The sequence below is a fragment of the Silurus meridionalis genome, chromosome 13, assembly GCF_014805685.1.
Source record: "Silurus meridionalis isolate SWU-2019-XX chromosome 13, ASM1480568v1, whole genome shotgun sequence".
In the NCBI taxonomy this organism is placed as follows: Eukaryota; Metazoa; Chordata; class Actinopteri; order Siluriformes; family Siluridae; genus Silurus; species Silurus meridionalis.
In genome coordinates, this window is record NC_060896.1 from 21931073 (window position 1) to 21954832 (window position 23760).

Below are 23760 nucleotides of genomic sequence, written 5' to 3' on the forward strand. Positions count from 1 at the left end.
TTCTAATCGTCTTAGAGCAGAATTTTTTCACATCAATGCCGCCACAGAATTAGTTATTTATAGTTGAGGAGTTATTGGTAGTAGTTATTCGGGCTTCTTTGTGATCAATGCTTGTTTCGATCGCAGTATCAAATAAAATGGGATGTAAAAGTGGTTGAGTTTTTCAATATTACTATAATTAATTAACCTTTCTTTCAAGACTACATTTACTTTGTATTTTGAGATTTTGCCACATGCAAGTAACCTTATTTTAATTCATTAATTTATTTAATCTACTCTTTCTATACTTTTTCTAACCTGAAATCTGGATGGTTTTACACCTAAGGTGGCAGGTGTGTGACACATCTAGATGTAAGTATCAGGAAATGAAAAATGTCTGTTCCAATCTAACCTCTTTTGTTTCTAAGGGAACTGTAGTATTTCTATTCTAATATTAGTTTACTAATTTAAAGCTTATTCTATTATTTTTTTTAAATAAATGCTACAATTATCTAATAACTGACTGTAATCCTAAAATATTTGTTAACTTTAATTACATTAAAAATTGTCATTATTTGCAGTGCATTAATCTGCTAAAATTTAGAACATAACAGTTTTATTCGCATGTGTCAAATTTTGGAAGCCGTTGTATTTGTCTGCAATAGTTTTGCTGCTTTGAAGCGTTAGATCTGATTAGGAAGGACAAAGCAGATTACAGGAGAAAGAGAGGGAGAGAGGTCGTTAAAGGTTAGGGATGGAATGTGCTGCCAAATAACAAACTGTTCTCATGTCTATCTGTGATGCAAATTGTGCCGGGGTTATTTGCACGCCATCAAAGCACGTGCTGTTACGTGTTAATTTATTTATCAAACCATAGCAGAATGCTTTAGGATGCAACAATTCCATTCAAATATTCAGACGAAAATCTGAGTGTACTGAACCTGAGTTTTATTTCTGACACTATGCCAAATATATTTAGCTTGATCCATTATACATACTTCAGCAATAGCTTTTCATTTTTTTCCACACTTCAGCTTTTTATTTGTTGAAAGGGTCAACTACAGCAGCTCTGTCTAGTGCCACGCATAAGGCAAATTGGAGGTTTATGTTAATGCACTTGTTTAAATATTTTACAGTTTCTATTATATTGTATGGTATAGTAAATTTACATAGTAAATTTAGAACTTGACAATATGACTTTAGTCCTGGTGTTTTGTAAGTCTCTTGGTTTTCTGACAATGGGGAGTCTTCAGGGGAAATAGTCCTTTATGTTTTTTGGTATAGTAGTAACCTTTATTTGACCCAGGCATGCAACAGAAGACACAATCAAGTTAAAAATATAATACTTTAGTTAAACAAAAAAAATAAATATCAAAATATTAAAAAATATTTTAAAGTAGTAGTTTCTTAAATAGAAGTTATAGAACAACTGTATATAACTGTTATAATGTACACTAAATTGACAAGCGTTTGTGGAGACCTGACCAGAAGATTAGTATGTGCTTTTTGAACAACCAATTCCACATTTAGTCTTCATTTGCACTTGTAATAACCTCCACTCTTCTGGGAAGATGCTTCAATAGATTTTGAAGTATGCTTGTGGAGATTTGTGTTTTTTCAGCCACAGAGGTGGGAAGTAACGAAGTACAAATACTTTGTTACTGTACTTAAGTAAATTTTTCTGGTATCAATACTATTCATTTTTCACCAAACTTTTTGCTTTTACTCATTACATTTTTACACAAATATCTGTACTGTCTACTTCTTACATTTTCAAAACAGGTTTGTTATTTTAGTTTTAATCTATTAATTTGGTGAAATAATAGTCAATATTATATATAGCTTCGGGGTTGGCCGACCTCTCCTCATGATGTCTAGCTTTTCTGGAAAATTTATTTTTAAGTATGTCCGAGACCAAATCAATTTCTCTTCCTCCGTAGGCATAAAAAAAAGTTTAACTCTGATGTATTCATGTGTGCAGTGCGCTACACACTTGTTTTGCCAGTCAAACTTGGCTGTAACCGTTTCCCTCTGACCAACCAATCAGAGGACGAAAAAATGCTGACACAATTCTGGGCCAGCTAGCTGCCCTGTAAGGTAAAAATTAAATCTGATTGTTTAAAAAAACAGAGCTTTTTCTTAAGGAGACTATGAAAAAAGCCAGCAGAACAGACCTTGAAAGCCCTGGGCAGATGAGATTGACATGGCAGCACAAAGGCTGAAATCTGATTGGAAAAAATTTAACATCCACATACACGTACTGGAAGCAGTGCAGCCAAGAGAAACGCTACAAAATAAAGAGAATAAACTGTTGGGAATAAATAAATACAATTTCATGAAACTTCTTATTATTCTTTCGGGTTCTCTCATTAGGGGTTGCCACAGCGGATCATCCGTCTCCACACCCCCCTATCCTCTACATCTGCCTCTGTCACACCAACTACCTGCATGTCTTCCTTCACCACATCCCTGAACATTCTTCTTGTCCTTCCTCTTTTCCTCCATCCTGGTAGCTACATCCTCAACATTCTCCTACCGATATACCCCATGTCCCTCCTCTGCACATGTCCAAACCATTTCAATCTCACCTCCCTCACCTTGTCTTCAAAACGTCCCACATGCGCTGTTCCTCTAATAAACTTATTTCTAATCCTGTCCATTGTCGTCATTCCCAACGAAAATCTCAACATCTTCAGCTCTGCTACCTCCAGCTCCACCTCCTGTCTTTTACTCAATGTCACTGTCTCTAAACCATACAACATCGCAGGTCTCACCACAGTCCTATAAACTTTCTCTTTCACTCTTGCAGATACCCTTCTATCACAAATCACTCCTGCTATCACTCTTCTCCACCCACTCCACCCTGCCTGCACTCTTTTCTTTACTTCTTTAACACACTCTCCATTACTCTGCACTGTTGACCCCAGGTACCTGAACTCCTCCACCTCTTCTTCCTGCAACCACACCCCTCCACTGCCCTCCCTCTCATTCACACACATGTACTCTGTCTTACTCCTACTGACTTTCATTCCCCTTCTCTCCAGCGTGTACCTCCACCTCTCCAGGCTCTTCTCAACCTGCTCCCTTCTCTCCCCACAAATCACAATATCATCCGCAAACATCAAAGTCCACGGAGACTTCAGTCTGACCTTGTCCGTCAACCTGTCCATTACCACTGCAAACAGGAAAGGGCTCAGAGCCGATCCTTGATGCAGTCCAACCTTTACCTTGAACCAGTCTGTTGTTCCTACTGCACACTACTCACAAAATGGTTTTCATTATGTGAGATCTTTTATTACTTCAATTGTGATGTAGCAACCAACCTAAATGTGAATAGAAGTGTTTCAGGAGGCAAACTGTGGTATGGTCTAATAAGAGACGATTTTTGTTACATAACATAATATCCACAGAAAAGAATGGTCTTGGCAGCAACCAGCTAAAAGGTTGCTTCTCTTCAACTCAATATATTTTGGCACAAAACCTGTTGTGAAGAGAAAATAAAAAAAATTTGACAAATCATGATCTGTTAAGACTGTAGAGGATCTTATGTGAAAAATTGGTGTTGAATTATAAGTAAAAAGGTTCTTTAACAAACGTATTAGTTAAATGTGAAAAAAAATCTGACACAATTTATTGGTTTAATTTTTATGTATCAAAAAATAAATTTACCTTTATTATCTATTGTGCACAGGAAATTATGTTGGTGATTCCATATTGAATGTTTCACTAGAATTCCAGCAAATTTGAACTAAAAAAAAATTGTAAATTAAAACAATTTAATGGCTGATTTAAGTTTTTCTGATTTAACTGTCTTTGCAAATAACACTATTAATTAAATTACAGTAAGCTAGGAAAACATTTAGCGATTCACTAGCACATCACCGACTGTTTTACCTATCTAATCTTATCCAGAGCCTAGTAATGGTATTTTAAGTTATTGCAAGTTGAAGATGAAGTCCCATTACAATTCAAAAAGTATTATTGAAATATTGTTCATTATAAACTTTCGTTTAAGATCAGCTACAAGGGTGCACGTTTATTTGCAAAGGTTGAAGCAATCACTTTCAACTGAATCCATTTAATTAAGGGCAAAGGTGAACAGGTGCACTGCACAAGATTACAGCTCTGTGTGATCATCTCTTGGGGGAAAACACTGGGTGAAAAAAACATTACACACTGATAAGATGTTACTCAGGAGAAATGATGGTGTTCATAAAGTTGGATAATGAGTATGTAGAAACTTAAGAGCAGATTCCTTCTTCTGTCATAATATTGATGCTTTACAGAATATACTGAATCTAATGTTATTCAATGGTTTATTGTAGTATATGGCTGGGCCAAAGGATTGTAGACATCTGACCAATGAATCAAATGTGCTTGCTGAACACACTTTTCCTGTTCTAATAACCTCCACTCTGCAGGAAATGCTAGCTATTAGATTTTGGAGCATGACTGTGGAAAGTTGTGGATATCTAGCCCTGAAGAGCATGAGGTAAGGTACTGATTTTAGAGAGAATAATATTGTTATTAATCTTTTTTTAAGACATATATAAAGTGGAATGACATGCATAACACCAGGTGTGTTAATGAAATGTAATGTAATATGTCAGTTAAGTAAAAACCCATAAATATTTTTTCATATTAATGAAGACTCTTCCTACTGCTGTAAATAAAGTACATGGTGTTACAATCCAAAAAGTAAATCAGTAAAATATTTGCTTCATCTGCTTTTCTTAATATCTTGGGGAACCTGCCACAGTCTTTAACCGACGTTGGCTGTCACATACATTTTGATTCCTGAAATCCTTATGTGGACTATTATGTAGGACAGAATACTGCTGTCTATACTGACATACTTTTTTGGAGAATTAAAGTTTGGAAATATAATTTTTTAGCTCATCATGCTGATGTCATAAATTCTGACATCTAAAGCCAAATTAGGAATGATGGGGGTGAATACTTTTGCACAGTTCTGTATAAGTTCAGTTTAATTCTAACTAAAGCTATAATGTTCCAAGTTTCTGTCTGAGAAAAAATATGATGCACTGGATGGACTAGTTAAATTGCTGCTGCTGCTGCTGCTGCTCTGTGTGTGTGTGTGTGTGTGTGTGTGTGTGTGTGTGTGTGTGTGTGTGTGTGTGTGTGTGTGTGTGTTCCCTATAATCGTGTATACCCTACCCTGTGCTCTTATGCAAATAAACAAAGGTAAAATGACAGAAAACTAAAAACTTTATAGTTAGTATACTTTTTATACTTTATATTTTATTGATCTATTTTATTTTATTTTATTTGTATTTTTTTTATCTTCTATTTCTATTTACATGTTGGACAGTCGTAAAAAGCATTTCACTATAATACCATTTTCTGATTTAATTTAAAAGCCCTGCGTGACTCCTTACAAGAGGAAATGCTGTGATGTGCAGACACCTCTGTGACGTTCTTTCAGAACACCCCCTCACACCCACACACACCCCTATACACTCTCTCTCTTTCTATCACACACACACACTCCTGCGCAAAACACGCTACCAGAGCCAGCAATGCAAACACCTCCAAGCCTCTGAAGGAAGTAGATTCTCATTTAGACGGTGAGTCTTTCTCAAATGCCAAGTTATTTCTATTTACTGACTACTAAATGGAAATAGAGAGCATGTGTTCTTTATTACACTGCATAAACAAGATGTGTTTATGCTTGTGCATGTCTTCTAACATGAGGAGTCCGTGTAAGGGGGTGTTGGAGGAAATGTGACAAGAAGGATGTTTTAAATCAGAGAAATAGCGAGAGAGAGAGAGAGAGAGAGAGAGAGAGGGGGAGCTGCTTTCAAATAATTCACTGTTTAAGGTTGCAGCAGAGATAGAAACAGCTGCACCAATCTGGAGGAGAAAAGTACTGAAGCAATGCACAGAATGTTGTAAACAGATGTAGTATTCAACTCACATGCACATATACACATGCAATCTTCTTTCTTTTTCTGCTCTTATAGCTGTAATTACATGCTCATCATTTTTTATCAAAACCCTGTTTAATCAGAATAATGTGTAACATCGGACTCAATGCACCAGTATCTATCCTACATCCTACATAATGTACACTGAATGCACTGCTATGATAATCTCTTGTTGTCATGCCTTTATTGCATTTGATTGCTTAAACAAACCATGCTGCTGCACTGTGTGCGCATGTGTGTGTGTTTATATTGTCGTGGGGACACAATGTCTCTATAAGAAATTGGAATATCTGACAGTTCTGACCTTGTGGAGACATTTATGTGTGTGTGTGTGTGTGTGTGTGTGTGTGTGTGTGTGTATATATATATATATTTGTATTGAGAATCGACGCTGGTTTGTATTGTATACTGGTGAATCTCTGCTGTTAGTTGGTGCACTTATGCCTTTTGTTGTTAAATGTTATGCGATGAACGGGAGGCGAAAGCCGAAGTGAAAGCAAACCAGTTTATTGCAACACAGGGCAAAGCCAAACACAAACATTCGCCTTGAAAGTGAATATTGCGGTGGTGGGCTCTGGGAGCGCGGTCCACTAACACCCAAACTGAAAAGAGGCAGTCTGTGTATATATATAATCCACGCGCTGAACAGCACACAGGAGAACGTGGGATGAGCAGCAAAAGCATAGAATGAACAACGGCAGAATCGGGGAGGATCCGGAATGCGCTTAGGGAAGAAAAGCGCAGCCGGTGAGAGAGTGCAGAGTCCGAGTGGGAAGACACGTACCGGGATACGCATGAGCGATAACAACGACCGCCGTGAACCAACATATACCAACAATAACGACCGGTGAGAGTGTGGAAGTTTAAATAGGAGCTGGTGATGAGTGCTAAATGTGCGCGGATGAAGCCGGGAGCTTCAGAGAAAGCGGAGGTTTGACAGCCGCCGAAGGGGGCGTGGTTTCCTGACAGTTAACAAACACATTTTTATAGCATGACCAATCAAACAAATCGCGGCAACGCTGTTGTGTTAAAAACCTCCAAAAACACGTGCATGTACATTCTAATTTAATAACGCACATCATGTACATAAAGAAATTTCAAGCACGGTAATATATTGCCGCCATATTGATTTTCGTTTATCTCGATCATCGGTTATCTCGACGCTTTTTGGCGTCCCCCAGACCCTCAACATAATTATTTAAGTAAGCCAAATGTTATATGTTTGTGTTTGAGAGAGAAAGAACTTTGAAGTAGCTTTAGAACAGAATCTGTGGAAAAACTGTTGATAAAGGTAATACACGCAGCTGTACATTCAGACACATGCAGATATATGACATTTCTCATGTATTTTCCCATTGCAGTTTCTGCATTTGTAAATCCGGCTCTTTCGTTGCAGCTTGCACAGCTCGATAATATGAATTTCCCCCAGGACGTATGATGTGGAGTTAGCAGTAATTCATGAAGGCATTTATGATTGTGTCTTACTGATGACTTTTAGTAGCCTGCCTGCTGATTTTTCTTTTATGGTCATGTATATACAATAGGAACAAAAGTACAGGGACACCTGACTTTTCCAGCCATATGTGGTTCTTCCCCAAAACATAAAGCTGGAGCCCCAAACCTGTTCCAGCATGACAATGCCCCTGTGCACAAAGTCAGTTCCTTCAAAATATGCTTTACATGGGTTAGAGTTGAGGATCGTGATTGGACTGCTCTAGAGCACTGCCTCAACACCTTTGGGATATATTGGAACGCTGACTGCACCCCAGGCATCCTTACCTACATCAGTTCCTGACTTTACTTACCCCCTTGTAGCTGAATAAACACAATTCTCCAAGTACACTCCAAAATCCAGTGAAACATCCTCCCAGTAAAGTGGAGGTTAATATAACAGCAAATGGAGACTAAATGTGGAATGGGCTGTTCAAAAAGCACATATGAATCTTTTGGTCAGGTGTCTAAAAAACTTTGTCCATATATTGTATATTGAATAACAGCAGCATCAGCAGTGCCTAAAGTTGTTAGTTCATAATTCGAAAGATGTCTCTGTTCAATTAGGACCCTGGAAAGTTGTGAGTGTAAATCCATATAACTGATCTGAGAATCCAATGTCCTCACCTCAGCCCTGTGCCGTTTTTCATTCAGCCCCCTCTGTAAGTCATTTTGGGATGAATAAATGAATAATTCAATAAACGAAAGGACACTATGTTTTGTCCTGTGTGGCTGAGCAACTGTGTCCCCCAAGTATCATTGCATCATAGGTGCATCAGAGGTGGCTGATTTATAATTATTTAATCAGTATGGCCAGCTTTGCATGTTAATTGTGTTTTCTTTTTTCATGCTGTGTTTGTTTTTGAACAAATAGAAATTAAAAAGACAATGAGAACAACAGATTAAAGCACAATAAATAAAGAACACGTTTTATAATGCATTAGATTATTACCTTTGTCAGACATGTATGTATTTACTTTTATTTCCTACATTCAAAGGTATACACAAACAACGAACTGTACAACATGTCTATCCCTAGCTTATGTTGCAATAGAGGTTATTTCAGGAGAAATGCTTGGCCTATATAGGCCGCCTCTTGCACAGCGACTGTAATCTTGTGTAACAATGTTTTGTGTGCTGTTTATCATTGCATTCTACATAACTGGTTGTTGACATGTGCTTTTAAGATGCAAACAGTTGCCTTGATCCAAAGTGGGTTACAGAATTCCCTTGAATCATAGAGGTGTTAAATGAACTGTCAATGCTCCAAGTGCTGCAAGACCAAAAAAACAGCTATGAGATACACTCAGAGGTCACTCCATGGCAATTGAGTTACGCCAAAAACTGCCTGTAGCTCATTTGTTTCTATGCACAATATAGTATCAGGTCGCCTCTATACCTTTGTATTGTGGAAGAAAGCTACCATAAGATTGCAAGTGACCGGAAATGCAGTTGTACCATTATTACACACAACACCACATCAGTAACACACTGCTGTCCTGGTCCTCCTCCAAATAAGTTTCTCATCATGGATCCTATGGTGGTCTATTTTCATTATGGTCACGAATATCCAGAAAGTGCACATTCTGTACACACTGATTGTAGTGTAGCTATAAGCTGCCTAATCCCGGAGCATCCATGTTACCTCCTCAATTGCTGAGGCAATCAGGGTCAAAGCTAGCACTGCATATTTATTATTGCACATTTTCAACAGAATTATGACATTCAGTTTACAATTATGAGTCTTTTTTTTTTTTTTTTTTTTTTTTTTATATATTTTTATTGAGGAAGGAACAGGGAAAGTATAATAACGAACAACAATAACATAAAGCGACATCCAATCGACAGTATTTTCCATATTTCCTGTCCACCCCTCCCCCACACACACAATTTTTAACACCACCCCCAAGAAAAAAAAATAAACAAATAAATAAAATAAAATAAAATAAAATAAAATAAACAAATAAATAAATAAAATAAAATAAAATAAATAAACAAAAAAATAAAAAAACACATACTCAGTTATGACATTACAAACAGTGAGGAAATACTGAACAACAACATTGTTAGCCCATTGCACCCGACGGCATTACCTGTTACAATGCGCACAAGCCTTCCAACTCAGTTTGGGGGAAGAGCTGCACCCTTTCCAAAATATGAGATCATCGGAGTCCACACTAAATAGAAAAGTTTGGTGGATCCCCTAAGAGAATATTTAATTTTTTCCAATTTTAAAAATAGCATCAAATCTTTAAGCCAGAGTGAGACTAAAGGTGGTTTATTTGATTTCCAATCAAGCAATATTCTTCTCCGAGCCAGAAGGCACGCAAAAGCACAAGCATCCTGACATTTCCTGGGCATGGCTGTACCTTGCTCAGGTACTCCAAAAATTGCCATTTCAAAACTAGGCTTAATATCCCTACTATACACCTCAGACAAGATTTTAAATATAGTTGTCCAGTAATCAAACAGTCTGGGGCAAGTCCAAAACATATGAGCCAAATCTGCCCCAGCAGAGCGACAACGCTCACACGCGTCAGTTACATTGGTGTATATTTTGGACAGCTTAACCTTGCTGTAATGAAGTCTGTGAAGGACCTTGAACTGAATCAAGCCTAAACGAGTGCAGGAGGTCGTCCCATTCACCCTGAATAATGCATTTTTCCAGGTTTCCTCTGATATGTCCACTCCCAAATCCCTTTTCCATTCTGCATGGATTTTGGTCAGATCTAAATTTTTAACTGACATTAAAGTGTCGTACACTTTGGAAATTACTCCCCTCAAGTGTATTGAAATATTTAGAACTGTATCCATTCCCGCACTAGGAGGAACGGAGGGATATGTGGGACAGTGGCCTTGGATTAGATGACGAATTTGAAAATATCTAAACAAGTGTGATCCTGGCAGACCATATTTTAAGGAAAGAGCTGAGAACGAGGCAAAAACATTATCTATAAAAAGATCACTAAATCTGACAAGACCCGAACGTTGCCACTGACTGAAAACTGAGTCCAGTTGACCTGGAAGGAATAGGTGGTTCTTGCATATAGGGCCGGCTATGGAGAAGTCTCTAAAACCAAAACACTGTCTGAATTGAAACCAGATCCTGAGGGTATTTGCTACAACTGGGCATTGCGTATATGATGAAATACGAAGGGGCATTTTGGATAAAGCTAAAGCTGGGAGGGATGAAGAGGTACAAGAACGCGCCTCTGAAATGCACCACACATCATTGGGGTCTTGAAGCCAATAGAGTACTTTTGAAATATTTGCAGCCCAATAATAGTATCTGAAATTAGGTAGTGCTAAGCCCCCTTGAATTTTATGTCTTTGGAGGAATTCCTTCCGAATCCTAGGTGTTTTCCCTCCCCAAATAAATGATAAAAGTAGACTGTCCAAGTTCTGAAAAAAGGATTTAGGTAAAAAGACTGGGACACACTGAAACAAGTACAAGAGCTTCGGTAGAATGTTCATTTTTACACAATTAATTCTTCCTGCAAGGGAAAGAAACAGCAGATTCCATTTTTTGAGATCAAGTTTTAACTTGTCAATTAAAGAAGCAAAGTTTTCTTTGTAAAGGCTAGGAAAACCCTGCGAGATATTTATCCCTAAGTATTTAAAACCTGATACAGACAATTGAAACGGTATATCGTTCCCTGAAATTTGGAGGCCCCTACTGTTCACGGGGAAACAAACACTTTTTGAAAAATTTAATCTATAACCTGAGAATTCACCAAATTGATCCAAAATCTTAACTACTTGTGGAATACCTACAATCGGGTCCGAAAGATATAACAACATATCATCAGCATACAAAGACAATTATGAGTCTTTTATCGCTATACAACAGTCGATTACTGTACTATTACACTCTTGTCCTGTCTAGTCCATTGGCAGTGTCTTGTATGTCTGGGTATTGTTCACACTCATCCTATCCTGGTGTGGATTTGCTTTTTTTTTTTGCAGTGTTGTGTACTGTGCCACCGTATGCTGAAACAATAGCCAAAACATTTCATTCCATGCATATATAGAAGAATGACTGGTTTAAATCACACAATGCAAATGCATTGATAACTCAAGTAAACAGATGTACAGTTGAATACGGGAGTAGTGCACAGTGTGAGTCACTAATCTACTAGTGAGGGGTTGTTCATGAACGATTTGTTTATTTTGAGTCTTTAATATGACTCAGAAGAACAAGTAGTTTCCAAAAGTGATTCATTTATTTTTTTTTTTGAGTTTTGAGAATTGAGGTTATTTAATGAGACCCCTGGTCTGAGTCGTTTGCTCTTTTGTCACGTGTCTCCCATATACACTATGCAATTTTATATATATTATATTAACTATTAGAGGGACAGGGCATGTAGGACGTTTTGGAGACAAAGCTAGGGAGGCGAGATTGAGGTGGTTTGGTTAATGGGAGAAGCTGAACGAAGAAGAAGAAGAACTATTGAAAATGTAGTAAAAGTTTGTGTATGTAAACGTGTTGAGGGACTCAAAGATCACTAAAATCCGATCTTCCCATTACTATAAACAATCCTAATTTAATAAAATCTAGTGTTTCAATAATAGTAGCAATGATGCACAAGGGAATGAGGAGACAGGGCACATCTACATTGATATAAATTCAATCAGAGGCGTGGTGATGGAGTAATGATGTTTCTGGGCGTTCACGTGTCCTTAGTATTAGTATTAATCTTCTCACATGAGGAGTTTTGCGTCTGGAACTAATTCATCCAGGAGGAGACTGTGAGTGTTAGGGCTTTGTGCTGCGCAACAAGTATGAGCTGAGAGCGCATGCGCGGCGCTGCACCGTAACCGCTACTCTCGACAGGCGAGCAGAGGGCAGAGGAAGCACAGTGGCTCGCGCTCGCAGTAGACGCTCGGTAATCGGTGTGTCGGTCATTTCCGGTTTTGCTGAGCATCCGCGACAAACTGCGATCTGATGAGGCAAAGTTTGTAAGTGCAAGATTTTATGTAGTTCCTAGGGGTTATTTATGCTCTTAATCATAACCATCGCTACGTAGTGTCGCTGTTGTTGCCAAGGAATAATAATAGTTGCTAGCTGTCTTTATAATATATAATATAATATATAATATATTAGTTATATATTTATCTATATTTTTATTTATGTAATTGTACTTTCTGGAGTCATGTAGCAACTAAATCATGATTTTGCAAACACTGCTTGTCTTTATTTATGGTGTAGCAAAGCTCTGTGTGTGTGTGTGTGTGTGTGTGTGTGTGTGTGTGTTGGTGAGGTCCCCCGAGTGCACCCACTGTAATAGGGATATTTACGACTTGCGACCTTATGGGGACATCTGCGTGGTCGCCTTAAGTGTGTGTGTAAGTGTGTGTGTGTGTGTGTGTGTGTGTGTGTGTGTGTGTGTCAAATAAGTTTGAATGCTCTTTTATAGGTCCTCATAAGTGTGTATGTTTTTGTGTATATGTGTGTGTGTGTGTGTGTGTGTGTGTGTGTTGTTGAGATCCTATTGCCCCCACTGTAATAGGGATTTCTATGACTTGTGAACTTGTGGGGACATTTGTGTGGTCCCCATGATTGCGTGTATTTGTGTGTCTTTGTTAGGGTAGTGTCACCATTTATTTGACACTTGACAGGTCTCTCTCTCTCACCACACACACACACACACACACACACACACACACACACACACACATACACGTGTATGTAGGTTATTGTAAGTTCTAACCTCATGAATAATAACTGGTCCCCATATTTTGTTTGCGTACCCTTAAAAAGTGTGTGGTTGTAGTTTGTGTGTACTATTTACCATGTATGTAAGCGTAGTTTGTGTTTCTACAGTTAAAATGTGGGTTTTTGTGTGAAAATACATTTTGATGTGGACCAAGTTTCCCTGCAACCATTGGGACATTTGTGAATGTTGACCTTATGTGGGCATTTGTTCATGTGTGTGTTTAGACAGAGAAATGTATTGGGTGGGTCAAGTCAAGAAGGAATTAACTACACTGACTTTTCCACTGGAAATAGTTGTTTCTGTTCCTGTGTGTACATCATTTAGCCATCAAATGATTTCTCTTAGTTGACTCCAAAAATCACCCTATTCCTGATTTACTTTGTCTGAAGTTGTGCAATTTATTTTGCATGCCCTGTGTAAATATTACATCAGTAAAATACATCAATCATTGTGCATATCAGATGCTACACAAACTGAACTGTATTTAAATTAAAAGTTGTTCTTGTACCTCTTTGTGACTTTTTGTGTTGTTACATCTAAAATAGCCAAAACAGCTGTCTGGACAACAATTTACAGTGGTCATAGATTTCCCAAGAGACTATTATAACTATCCTTCAGTACATGTCTTGTTACCTAATAATAAGGATTTTTTTGTACTTAAGTCGAAGCACAATCCACTGCATTATAGCATTCTCATTGTCAGGTGTGTATCAGGTGTGTAAGATCAGCCTATGCTGCCAAAGTGACCTTTGCTCCGTGTTCATACATTTATTTTGCAGAATAACAGAGAAGACTTCCTGCTAGTATTATTGGTCCTCATAAAAATGGCTTTAAAGACTTTTAAGAGAGTAAAGTTTACCAGATTTTAAAGGTTACTGTTGATTTGGTAACTAGCTTGTGGTTTTGCTTTCACCCTTGATGGCTACACCCATCCATCAGCAGTATTAGTCCTTTAGTGGATTTGTCTGACCTCTGGACCTCAACAAGGATTGAGGTTGTTTAAGCTGAGGACAGTTGACAGCAAGAGACATCGCTTTTACCGGATGTAATGTTTCCATTAGGTAATGAGGCACAGCAAGTGTCCGACTTTATTTTTAACCTTAAAGCGTTAATCAGAACCACTGCTGATTGCCAGAGAACACACTGCAAAAGAAATAATGTCAAAGGGACATCTTAAGACATCTTATATATCTTTTATTATCTTTTTTATATTAAAAGAATACATCAATTCTACATATTAAATCATTAACTTACCACTTTAAAGGGTTATATTTGTTTGGTTCTGCGTGTGTGTGTGTGTCTGTGTGTGTGTGTGTGTGTGTGTGTGTGTGTGTGTGTGTGTGTGTGTGTGTGATTACTGTACGCAATTTTTTAAACAGTTTCACCACTTACACTTACTTTATTGGACACTTAGAGAAGAATTTGACAGGTCACACTTTTGCATTTATTTGTGTGTGTATGTGTGTGTGTGTGTAGGATATTACATTATGTCTGAGTCCTATACTGGTAGTGGTGTATGTCAGTTGTGACTTCATGGTGAATTACTGGTCCCCGTGCTTTGTGTGTGTATAAAATAAAGTATTGGGTGGATTGCCTTTGTACATGTGTGTACATCCTTTAGCCATATTTCTGTGCTGGATTTTTTTTTTAGATATTAACCCTAATTCTAGACATCCTCTAAAGGTTTGCTCAATCGCATACCCTAAGCTACAGATGCCGAATCTAGGGCTTGTGGGCCTAAGTTAGCTCGTGGTGCGCTTTAATTTGGCCCGCCATGCCATATATAAGCAGAGGAAAAGTCGGAAAAATGCCATTCTATTATTTTTAAGCTTAAAAATATATTGACAGTATTTACCTCTGTGACCATTACAATATTCTGACACTGTCAGTAAATCAGCTTCTGCCCAATAAAACGTTTAATCAATAAAATAACAAAAATGAAAGCTTTTTGTCTTTTATTAGAGGTCACTAATATTGCAAGTATATGGCTGTATATGTCACAGCTTGAATTGCTGTATTAGGAAATGAACTCTAAAAGGGATTGCTGCAGTGTTTTCATTGTACTATAAGTTTTATTGAGCTAGAAAACATGAAGCTGAACTGAACTCTAAAAATGCAATAGTTAAGCGGATCATGGAATAATGTTTTCTATTTGTTTATTTTTACATAAATGAGGGGATAATAGCAACTTTAATTTTGATAATTATAATGCAACATTTACTTTGGCCAATGGCCCTCAGTCAAGTATGTATTTTGATCAAGATTTTTGCCATTTTAATAGTTCCTAGCTGCTCAAAAGGATTCTAGTTTGAAACTTTTTTTGATACTAAAACTTTTGTAGGGTCATAAGTATTTGGATATCTGACCTATCTGACAACCGTATGTTGTTTGTGAAAGTCCCATTCCAGATTTTTCACTACATTTTTTTTTAGGATTGTATATGTGGAATTTGTGCCTATTTAGCCACAAGAGCAGTACAGAGGTCACTCCAACAATGATAAAACTGTAATGAATAAATATCCAGTGTCAGCCAGTTGAGGAGAGGTTAAGTCAATTTCTTTTTCTAATATCAGCTAAAGGAGATTTTCTTTGGGGTCATCACTTTTGGCTTGCCCATTAGGAAGAATTGATTTAATTTTAATTGAACGTCTAGCAAGGAGGCCTTGGGTGTAGTGGGTATTCCACAATTCTTGTAGTTGGGAGTTTTAGTGCAGGCTACCTTAGTTCTCCCACTCCAACCATGACAAAATATTTGGATCATAATTTGTGCACAGGGGCATTGTTATGCCTGGACAAATTTGAGAAAGGAAATAATTCTACAGTACACAAAGTTGTTTTATTAAATGAGTTTGCAATATAACTGCTGCAAGTATTATATGGGCGTTTGTAGCATCTCTTGTGCACATCCTGTAATGAACTACTCGATCACCTGACAATACCAACGTAAATAGTGAGGTGTTGTGGTATTATTTGTCGTCTAGTTATCAAGAACGCTGTTCCATTGTGTAACCTGATATTCTGCTGTATGCAGATTACTGTGTTAACTGTACTCCTCACATAGCAGCTGTATCCATACACACACGTCGCGAATTTGAGGTTTCATTAGCTTTCATGATTACTGGCAGGCTTCTCTCTAAACAAATGAGATGTAAATTGGATTGAGTAAATAATGCTTTTGTCAGGTGTTAACTTCAGTACATATTCCAGCTGTTAAAGCAAGTTCAGAGATAAGTGCAAAACTTAGTAATAAATGTATTACAAAGTTCTTATGATACCTCCCTCCTGCCGTCATTTCTGCAGTTGGCAATGAGTTTACCATTCCATAAAAATGGCAATAATGTGCAAATCCCCACTGCACCACACTCTTGGCAGGTCTGCCTTTAAAAGACATTCAACCTTTTCAACTTCCTTCCCACATCACCCCAATGCTACACTCCCTCCATTGACTTCCTGTAGCAGCCTGCATGAGAGATTTTAAACATTGATGCTCACTTAGAAAGCGAAAAAATGCACCAGTAACCCACAGCTTTTATGTCACCCAGTATTATACTTGCTCCCCCCAATCCTCATCCAATGCTCGACTAGTCCCACCAGCTCTTACAGACATGCTTTAAGACTCTTCTAGCACTTAGGTGATAGAACAAAAATTCCACTTGATGTCTGAACAGCTGTTTGATGTCTACAGACTTACCTCTAGCTCTTCTTCTCTTTTAAATAAACTCTCTTTCTAGCTGTTTTTTCTTCCAACAGAGTATATTATTCTTGGTGTGTGTTGTAATGAACCAGTATTAGGATGTATTTATTGATTAAGACTTCAAAGCACTTCTGTAAGTCGCTCTGGATAAGGGAGTCCGCAAAATGCCATGAATTTAAATTAATCACATTTAATTTCTTCTTTAATGCTGAGACTGCCAACCTCACACTCAGTTTATTTGTGAGATGATACAGGTAGTGATTATTAAGTCGATTTTACTTTGATGCGTTTAAGGGTCATTATGCTAAATTTACAACAGATTTCTATTAGAAATTAGGTGTAGGAGTTTCTGTAGGCAGCTATAGTGGATAACAGTATGAATTTTTAAGCTTTAAATAACATAGGTTTAAATGACTAGTGTTTGATACCATCATAATGATTTTTTTGGTTATTCAGTTGGTTTGACTCCCACCTAACTGAAAAAGCGTAGACCTCAGAGAATAGTTCGGTCACCAGAGCACATCATCTGGACAAACCAGCCTTATTTCAGGATAGACAATCAATCAAATCAAATCAAATTTTATTTGTCACATACACATACATACAGAGTACGAGGTGCAGTGAAATGCTTTGTACAACTGTCCGGCATGAGTGAATAGGATGGGGGGAGAAAAAAAAAAAAAAGAAGGCAGATAAATAAAGAGAATAAACTATGTAAAATATAAAAGATATAAAGATATATATAGAAAAAAGTGTATATACATGGTATGTTTATGGATACAAGGTATGCTTATGCACAGTAAACAGCACACATTCCTTGTCAGGAAACAGGAAGTCAGGCTGGGAGAATTGTAAAGGACCCCCCCTCATAGTTTTCTTCTAGCTGCCACAAAAATTCTAAACATCCTCTTGTAATCCCAGTCTATACTGGACATTTTACTATCTCTTCTACTTTGTGAAATATCACACTCATACAATATGCCTTCTTAACTAAGTGTACAATCACTGCCTTATTATGTCACTCCCAGCCCAAGGCCTATATGTAACGTATTCCAAGCTTGGGCATTTAGTTATATTTACTTATGTGTTGTCATGTTTGTATTAGTGTTTGTCATAAAATATCATACCTATGTGCAATATGCTTCTTTAGCCAATTGGAAAAAAACATATACTTTTCTGTCCTGACCCAATTTGTACTGTCGTCTGTGCGTGGTCATTTATTTGTGTTGTAAACATGTAGCTTAAGTGTATGTCTCCTTCAGTCCAGCACCGCTTTGCACTGCCTATATGTTAATTGTGCACTGTTAATAAATTGATTGTATGCTCTTGCATACTTGGCCAATTCTCAGAATCAGCTTTATTCTTATCAGTGAGCTTTCGTTTTTACATTACTCAAATATTGGCCCATTATGTCAGAATGTAATTATTTTATTTTTATTTAATCCTCAGCTGTAGACAATTGTAATTAACTCTGAAAAGATCAATTGGATGGAAATTAAAAAAAAAAGATAACATTTAAAACGAAAAAGAAAAAAGATATTGTCATGGTATTATGTTTCAATCTCTCACACCTCCATATTAAGAAGTTGGCATTTGAAAAAAAAAAAAAAAAGGTGTTACTTGACTTATCGAACGAAACTTTTTCAATCATCTCAGTCTCTTTCTCTCTTATCATCTCTCCTTTTCTCTTGTTTCGTTCTCTCTGCTTTTTTTTTGTTACACTGTTTTTCTTATCGCATCATTGTCTTTCATTACAGCTCTGCACCTTTCTGTTCTCTAACCCTCTTTATCCACTTTAACTGCCTGTTCACTCTGTTTCTCTGTCTCTCTTTCTCTTTTAGGTCTGGTACATTTTGGACTGATTCCTCCTCTACTGGCAGTGTATATCCCCTTGTCTCTGTGGTGCGTGTGCGACTGAGCGTGTGAGTGACGTGTGCTCCATGGTGACCCATGGGCCGCTCTCCCATCAGCCTGTCCACACTGAAGCTGGGGAGGTTAAAGGTTATCCGTAGGCAGCTGCTTCAGCGCTACGAGCACCAGCCGTTTGTTTCCTGTCTGGCTGGACTCTATGGCTGCCAATGGAGGCGCTATCAAAGGGCCAAAGCCCAACCGGGAGAGTGCTGCTGTAGCAGGGTTAGAAATTTCCACACACACACACACACACACACACACACACAGAACTTTACTCAGGAGATATCACTAAAACTTTAGCTAAACCTGAACAACACCATATAGAGACAGAATCAATCTCCAAGTCCTTGATAAAAGCATCTCTTATTATCCATTAGCTGATTGGCTTTGAGCCCTTAAATTCATATTCACCGGTTCACTACTGTTCCTTTCTTGGGCCACTTTTGATAAAAACTGACCCCTGCAGACCAGGAACAGCCTACAAGAGCTGCAGTTTTGGAGATGCTCTGACCCAGTCGTCTAGACATCACAATTTGGCTCTTGTCAAACTCACTCAAATCTTTACACTTACCCATTTTTCCTGCTTCTAACACATCAAGTAAATCCCACAAACAGGTACCATGATGAAGAGATAATCAGTGTTATTCACTTCACTGGTCACACTGTTATGTCACATTATTATGCCTGATCAGTGTATACAGCCATGATAAGCAGAAAAGCATGTACAAACTTGCATCATACTAAACCTTGAGGTCTCTGAAGCCACAGTGGGCACTGTGAAATGTAAAATTTTGCCTACTGCTTTCCATTATTTTGTGTAAATTCCAGAGACTGTTATGCTTTCAAAATATCCTGGAAGCACCTTTTTCCGACGTCCTCAAACCCAGCAACCAGTCACACCAGTCTAGCAATAGCAACTGTGCCACAGTCCAAGTCACAGGGATCACAGTAACATTTGATGTAAACATTCACTGAAGATCTCTGCATTACAGTGCTGAAACACGACTGGCTGATTGGATGTACAGATGTAAAAGTGTTTCTAATAAAGTGGATGATAGCTGTCTGTTTTTTTACACAGAAAGACCACACGTTAATTTCACCTTTTATTCAAAAGGTTCTCTGAATTGTGCTTCCGCTCACTTATTTATTCACACATGCTGTGGATACATTCGGTAGGATAAATTGTGTGTTGAATCCAGGCTTGTTAGGTCGAGATAGTTGTGTTTAGCTGTAACACACACACACAATTTATTAGAAAAGGCTTATTTAGACGCTTCGCTCGTGTTTTGCTGATTTCATGAAGACAGAATCGATTACACACTCTGCTGAAGCAGTGCGTTTTATAAAAGCACTTTCTCGTTCCAGGTTAACAGTTCTGCTCTACTTCAGCCCAAAAACAGCCTTCTAAATGATAAATTACTTCTTGAGTCGTAGCGTCTTTTAGGGATAAAGACAGGGGAGTGATTGGAGGAGTGTTACAGCCAGCAATCCATCTGAATGACAAACAATATAAATGACTCCAGTGCAGCTTCTCTCCTCTGGTAGTCTCCTTCCTCACTGAGACACACTGAATGATTGTGCTGTCATTACTGAAAGTTGTTTGTTTGTCTTATTATTTCAGTTGGAGTTTGCTAGTTTTATTCTACTTATCGCCACATTTTTCCTGACCCTGGTGTTCCTGTATTTCTGGAGTGAGGCTCAGAATGACTATGATGACTTTGATTGGTAAGTGAAGCTCCAATCTATAAAATTACTATCTTTTTTTTATGAGCATGTAATATTATAGTTTTGTTTCTATAGTAACAACTTCACAAACAAAGGCTTCTGGAAGGAGTCTCCAGTGTAATAGTTTTTACACTTTTCTCACTATTACACTTTGTATTAGTCTTTTCCTTTATTCATTCCCAATATTGGACAGCCTTCATAGATAGATTCCTTTTTACATTTTTTTCACTTTATGAACCTCAGGAGACAGAACAAAAAACTTAACATCTTAACATTAGCAACCTGCTGTAGTATAAGAGGAATAAGTCATTTTAGGATGTGGTGCTACAGGAAATGATTAAACAGGATGGTAAGAGTAACTCAGATTTGTATCAGCTGCATTAGTGGAGCTATCACTCCATCATCACTCCATCATCACTCTGCATTATGCTGACAGTTGATTTTTTTTTTCACATCATGTCATGTTTTTATTTGCTACATAAAGCATTATTTGAAAAAATCACAAATATCATCAAAACTTTGATGTTGCAAAAAAATGTAATTTTTCTGATTTAGAGCGATCTTGTTTCTGCTTTAAAAAATCAAATACATTTCTGGTGCTCAGCCACAAGTCCTTCTGATGTAGGGTGAGGAGGCCTGGGGGCAGTCAGTATTGCAATTCATTCCAAAGATGTTCATAGGGTTGAGGTCAGAGCTCTATAGTTGGCCATTTAAGATCTTCCATTCCAAACCATGTACACCATATCACCATGGATTTGGCTTTGTAGACAGGGCCGTTAGCATGCTAGGTTTGTGTCTCCTACTTTTAGTGATGGAAAATAATTAATGCCATTGCATCCAGTCCCATCCTATACAATTGTGTGCATCTAACTTTGTGGTAACAGTTTGGGGAAGAGCCACAATTGGTTAGAAATGTCAGGTGTCCCAGTACATTTGTCCATATATTTCATATATTAAAATACTAAAACCCCTTTAATAATAATTAGCTTCTTAGTTAGTAATGAATGCTCTTTTGTAATAATAAGTAGTTCTACTAATAACTCTGCATGTTTCTAAATAGTGAAAGAAATGGAAACTAGCACAGCGGATGAACTGCGATTGAGATAATCATGATCTATACCTAGTAGTAATATGTTGAACCAGCTTGTTTTTTTTATTATATATACAATTAACAATTAAAATTTTAGCACATCCACAGTTTCACAGACAAAGTAACAGTGGAGTGCACACAATCCACCAAGTGCACCTTTCCTTGTTTGTCTGCGGTTATCATGCTGCTAAAAATACACAAATGCAAAATACAGCAAGATGCCACACAAAGTGTGTGACTCGAAGCACAGAAAAGAAAGATAGGTGAACACAGTCTGGCTTGTATATGTTACCAGGGACAGGAAATAGGATGAACTTTTACTTGTAAGTAACTTGTAAGGATTATTTTAAACATCTGAAATCATGTTGCCACAAACTTTGATAATGTTTTCATGACATATGAAGGTATAAAAAAAATAAAAGGTACAAATTATATTTTAAGCCCCAAACATTCACCATAAGCAACAATGACATTGGTGTTTTCTTGCTTTGTCCTTGACCATTTAAAGATTTTCCCATAATAACCATTTTATAACTAAAGCATTTGTATGTCAAATATACACTCCTGGGCAAAATACACGAGCTACGTATAATAAAAATGTTTTTTTTACCAAGAATTAATAAAGAATCTACAATCCTGAAACCAATTCAATGAACTGTTTGGAATAAAAGAAAGAAAAAGAAAGAAGGAAATCAAAAGCAAAAGGCTAATCCGTAGTAAGTTACTTTATCTAGTTGTTTAATTCTATCTAAATTCCTGACCAGTGTTTTTTTCATTGTTGCTTTTTTTGGCTGATAAAACATCTCCAATTCCACAATATTAGATTAGATTAAACATTATTGTCATTGTGCAAGGTACATGTACTGAGCCAATAGCATCTAACCAGAAGTGCATAAGTGGCATAAGTGGTGAATAATCTACATAAGTGGAGAGACGCTAAATCTCGTAACGCCACCGTGGTCCAGTTTATATCATTAGGAGATTTGGAGATGCTCAACCAAGCTACACTATATGGACAAAAGTACTAGGAAAGCTTCTCCAAACTGTTACCACAAAGTTGAAGTCACACAGTTGTTTAGAATATACCGTATTTTCCGGACTATAAGCCGCTACCTTTTTCCCACGCTTTCAACCCCGCGGCTTAAACAATGAAGCGGCTAATTTATGGATTTTTCCTGGGTTTTTCCTGGTTTCACAAGCTTCATGCCAAAAAACTTAACCCCATAACATTAGACCAATGAAATTGCCGAACGGGTTAAGGACTGTCAACAGGAAATGCGAATCATTTGTCATGCTGAAAACAACCGGGGATGAAAAAACGCACTTCACCTGTGTTCTGAGCTGCACGGCATCGGGAGAAAAGCTTCACCGATGGTGATTTTTAAAGGCACGACGATGCGAGAGAAATTGTTGTGAAAGGAAGGAGGAAGACAGTGAACAATGACTTTCTTGGTAGGCTACTGTTTAGATACAAGTCGTGTAACAGACACTGCCTTTCATTAAAGCCTGTGTAAAGTTCATTAGTTTCAGTGTAGACACCTGCGGCTTATAGTCAGGTGCGGCGTATTTATGTTCAAAATAAAAATCTTTGTAAAATTTAGTGGGTGCGGCTTATATTTGGGTGCGCTTAATAGTCTGGAAATTACGGTAAGTTGTTTAGTAAGGTGTCAATAAAACGTATGTCCCTATAGTGTATGTCCAATATGCTTTAAATGTTTTTTGTTTTGTTTCCTATAAGGTTTAACTTTGGGAATATAGGCTTCTGGTTTCCCTGGTCAGTGGTGCTGCTGGTGGTGGCTGCAGCACTGTTTACCTACATCGCTCTTTTGCTGGTAAGGCTATAGATCTGCACTATTTATGTAATATAATCTCTGGTGTTTTTTTTTTTAGTATTTCATTTCATTATCTTAATTCACTGGCAGGTTTTAGCGGTGTGTCTTCTCTCTGAGGGACAGAGACTTTTTCTGCACTGGAGCCACAAAGTAAATACTTTCTAAACACATTGTAATATTAATACAGCCTAAATGTTAAATATCTAGTATTAAGACAGTGTTTTAAGTGTTTCAAGTGATTCTTTGGTTGACTTTGTGCAGATTGGTATTCTGGTGACCCTGACATTCTCTGTCAGTGCCACAGCTGTGCTCTCTGATCTGTGGAGCAAAGAGTGGCAGACGCTTCTTCTGTCTTTTCAGGTTGCTCAGTCTT

General features: G+C 37.6%; 1 protein-coding gene across 3 annotated transcripts in view; it reads left to right on the plus strand.

The window, feature by feature from the left end:
* The first annotated feature begins 5437 nt into the window (after window positions 1-5437).
* Window positions 5438-23760, plus strand: part of gdpd4a (glycerophosphodiester phosphodiesterase domain containing 4a) — a 34566-nt gene continuing 16243 nt past the window's right edge. For 2 of the 3 annotated variants that reach the window (XM_046864705.1, XM_046864707.1), the window contains exons 1-6: window positions 12225-12377; window positions 18671-18962; window positions 20362-20465; window positions 23294-23387; window positions 23478-23537; window positions 23649-23747. In XM_046864705.1, the coding sequence (XP_046720661.1) occupies window positions 18780-18962; window positions 20362-20465; window positions 23294-23387; window positions 23478-23537; window positions 23649-23747 (540 nt within the window). In that variant the 5' untranslated portion in view covers window positions 12225-12377; window positions 18671-18779. Of the gene's footprint in view, window positions 5568-12224; window positions 12378-18670; window positions 18963-20361; window positions 20466-23293; window positions 23388-23477; window positions 23538-23648; window positions 23748-23760 lie in introns of those variants that run through there. The other variant, XM_046864706.1, reaches the window with a different exon arrangement.